At 36.2% G+C, this 3,906-nt stretch overlaps 1 protein-coding gene across 1 annotated transcript in view; it reads right to left on the reverse strand.

Annotated features, from left to right (window-relative positions):
- Positions 1-3,906, reverse strand: part of COL19A1 (collagen type XIX alpha 1 chain) — a 423,669-nt gene that overhangs the window by 185,952 nt on the left and 233,811 nt on the right. The window contains exon 14 of the mRNA XM_045294677.1: positions 3,695-3,748. Coding sequence (XP_045150612.1) covers positions 3,695-3,748 — 54 coding nt within the window. The remainder of the gene's footprint in view (positions 1-3,694; positions 3,749-3,906) is intronic.

Genomic DNA, 3,906 nt, shown 5'->3' on the forward strand with positions numbered 1-3,906 from the left:
AAAAAAAAAAGAAAGTTTCAGACAAAATTCTGGTGTGGTATTTTGGAAATAAGCTTTATCATTATGTTTATAGAAAACTGCACAAAGGGACATGGAGAAAAAAAAGTGAAATCTATTCACCAGAATTCTTTTATCTTGTTTACCCCTGACTGATAGAGGCCCTCGAGGTTGGAATTGTTAGAAGATTGTTTCTTTTTTCTTATCGCTTGATAAAAGTAATTGTATTATTAACATATTTTTTCGAATGTTTGGTACTTTTCCTTACACATGACACTCATGTTTCAAATTCATAGTAATTATGAGAATTTGATATAGTATTCCAGACTATCTTTTAAATCCCTAAGGAATTCAACAATACTTTGTCTGAAATAAAATTTTCTACTTCCATTAAAGATATTATGCCTAGAATTCAACCACCTTGTCATACATTTTATATTTCATTGCAATAACCATAACAATAATAAGTCTATTCCTTGTGAAACATTTGTAATCAAAATATACAAATTTTGTTGGCAATAGGTCAATAACAATATTTGAAAATTAATATTTTGTTATTGTTTTCCTCTGAAAATGTCATTACAATAAAAAAGAAAAGATTGACCTTAGCTTTCTGTAAGTGAGTTTGAATATATGTGTGCACGTTGTTGGTGCCATTGTAAGTACTGTGAAGTTGCTTCCAAATCATAGCCGAACCAAATGATGCCTGCTCAAGTGCCATCCTCACAAAAGTAAGCATGTTTGGACCCACCATTATCTCCATAGCTACCGCATCAATCCAGCTCACTGAGGGTTTTCCTTTTTTTTTTTTATAAGCTGAATCTCTGTTTTAACAAGTTCGGCTGATAACATGCTCGAGTAAGGAAGACAGAGTCTCACCATCCTAGCCTCTAAGGAGCACTCTGGCTATGCGTCTTCCAGGAGAGATTGCTCATCCTTCTGGAGGACCACAGTGTCCTAGCTCTCCTCTTCCATTATCGTCATTCGCTGGCATCCATTCTTCTCGTCTCCCTTATTCACTGGCTGGCTCTCCCAGGCATCCGAGGCCATTGAAAATACTACGGCTTGCTTAGTCAGGGGAATCTTAGTCATTCAAGTGACTTCTTTGCATTTTTACATGTTAGAGAGGCCTTTTGCAGCATATTTCCTCAACACAATACATATACACACACATTTAGATGACATATATGCACACTTAGATGTCTAGAAAGCTGAATGTTACCAAACTCTTGAACAGGAAAGAAATGGTGGCATTCAGATTGAGCTAAATGTCAATACACAAGAATGCTCATTAAAAACATTAATTTTCTTGCCCTCCAAACAGCTTGTAGAGTAGAATAAAATGCTGACCTAATGTGGAAATAACCCTTCATAAATGTGTATCTTGTCAATAATATTGGCTCTGACTATTTTTCTCAGTAAGTATAGAATTTGTGAAAGGGCACTAGTAATATTGACAAACCATGCCTAGGAGTGTCTATAAAATTCTATTGCATTCTTCATTCTCTGGCACTATGTTACTCTTGATAGGAGTTAAAATAAAAGTAGTACAAAATCATCTGAATTAAACACATATATAAAATAGTGGTTGTACCTGAAAATATAAATAATTTACTTCGTGATATGTACAGAATATATGTTTGATTTATTTTTTTTACTTCATCTTCTTCTGAAATGCAAGCTTTGATGGGGTACAATTTTAATTTAAGTATTATTATTTTTAAAAAGTATCATTGAATATTTTTTCATTTGTGCTTGTATCTCATAGAATTTCTCCCAATTCTCTTAAAGACCAAATGAAGAAATACAGGCATGGAGGAAGTAGAGGTTAGGTGCATTTAAATCTGACTAAATCATGATGACCTCTGACTGTTAATAATAGATAGGGTAGCAGCCTCTGCTTTGTTGCAGAGGGTAGGCAGGGCCTGTTTCATTCAGGATTTATTAGTGAGGCGAGATAAGACCTAGGAGATGGATTTTATAAAACCCTAGTGAACCCAAAAGTTGGGAGTTATTAGAAAAGAAAATTCAAACAGTTCAAAAGAACCACAACAGGATGTTTTAGGGACAAAAATCTAGAAAGTAAAATTTAATAATTTTACTTCTCAAAGGTTCACATACTTTGGACATGTTATCATGAGAGACCAGTTCCTGGAGAAGGACATCATGCTTGGTAAAGTGGAGGGGCATCAGAAAAGAGGAAGACCCTTGACCAGATGGATTGGCACCATGGCTGCAACAAGGGGCTCAAAATAAGAACAATTGTGAGGATGGCACAGGACCGGGTGGTGTTTCGTTCTGTTGTCCACAGGGGCACTGTGTGTTGGCACTGCATGGATCTGACCCGATGGCACCTAACAAGAACCACCACAGAGTCAAAAGAGACAAAAACAACAGGATGTTGAAGACCCGGCTGGACCCAAGTTTTTATTGGAAGTAGGGAAGCTTTGCATTTGAATGTGTAAGTCACATGTGAATTACTGTTTGGAAAAAAAAGGTTCAATCTGAGGTTGCAGTAAAAGCATACTGTCTGTAGTCCAGCACATACTTGCTATGGTTTACTCTGGCCCATATAAGATCACACCTGTCCAATCCCATTCTAACACCTCAGAAGGTCAGTGAGTGTTTGCTGGGAAAGACAACCACTGTATTGGGAGGTTAAGAATCCACACGATAAGGAAAAGTTAAGGGAATTGGGATTTTATTAACCCGATGAAAGAAAAACTTCTGTAAAATGCAGAGATCTTTGGATACTTGAAGGAGTCTGATAGAGTTGGAAGAACAGCCTTTGCGCATGTTGTGACAGAGGAGAAACTTGAAATAGTCAATGGAAATGACAAGAGGGGAATTTGTGTTAACAAGTCAGGGTAATAAAGAGGATATGGGATCTAGAGGCAGAAACACCAAATCCCAGACCTTGTGCTATTAATTTTTCTTATTATCTGTGATTCTAGGCAATTCTAATTCTCCAAATCAGAGAATTCTCATCTACATGTTAACAGAAGTTAATGGTAATGATTCTATTTAGTACAATGATTATTTCTTCAATAATCTTAAGACAAATCACCCATAAAAAACTTTTAAAACTTTAAAATCTTTTTTTAAAAAGTATAATAATAGTCACAAGAACGGCACACCCATTGTTGAATTAGAAGCTGACTAGTTGTCAATCCTTACAAGGAGTTCTTGAGATGAGACTGAACTGCACCGGGGAACTGGAGATTATTGCTATACTCCTGAATGCAAATATAAATCATTCTCGTATCGTGTGCTTTATCTCAGTAAGAAGACACAGTAAATCGTAATGACAGGAGGGCCTCAAAGAGTCACAAGTTATTCTGGCTTGAGAATGCAGTTAATATTGACAATCTTCCATCAAATGGCTAGAACTCAACAGATATATTTACAACTTAACATGGAAAACCAAAATATGGTGACAGCGGTCTAAATCAAGTTACTGTTAATTTTTTTTACCCAAACAATAACTTTACATTTCTGTTGCCAATCTTGAAAAGATATAGAATTTTATGGGCTGCAAAACCTCTGCCCAAATCTCAAGTCTCAAAATTAGGCTTTGACAGTTGATGCTATCCTTATGCCCATATGCTTGCTATATTTCAACTTTACTTTTATTAGTGTTCAGAAATAAAGAACCCGTGGGTTGGTAATGCCTGCCAGTTGTTCCAAGTTTACTTACCCTCTGACCTTCTTTTCCAGGTGGACCTTGGGGGCCTTGGATCCCTGGAGAGCCCTACAAGTAAAGAAAAAAACCCCAACAGACACATGAATAGAATATTTCAAGAATACATCTGCTTTACAAAGAATGCCATGAAAATGAATCCCTACTTCATTGGTGAAATATAACTTTCAAAGCGATTGGGCTCTTTCAATTGCTTAATGATTATGAAC

This window comes from Echinops telfairi, unplaced genomic scaffold (genome assembly GCF_000313985.2).
Source record: "Echinops telfairi isolate 266 unplaced genomic scaffold, ASM31398v2 ScPeMD7_3533;HRSCAF=4204_0, whole genome shotgun sequence".
NCBI classification, from domain to species: Eukaryota; Metazoa; Chordata; class Mammalia; order Afrosoricida; family Tenrecidae; genus Echinops; species Echinops telfairi.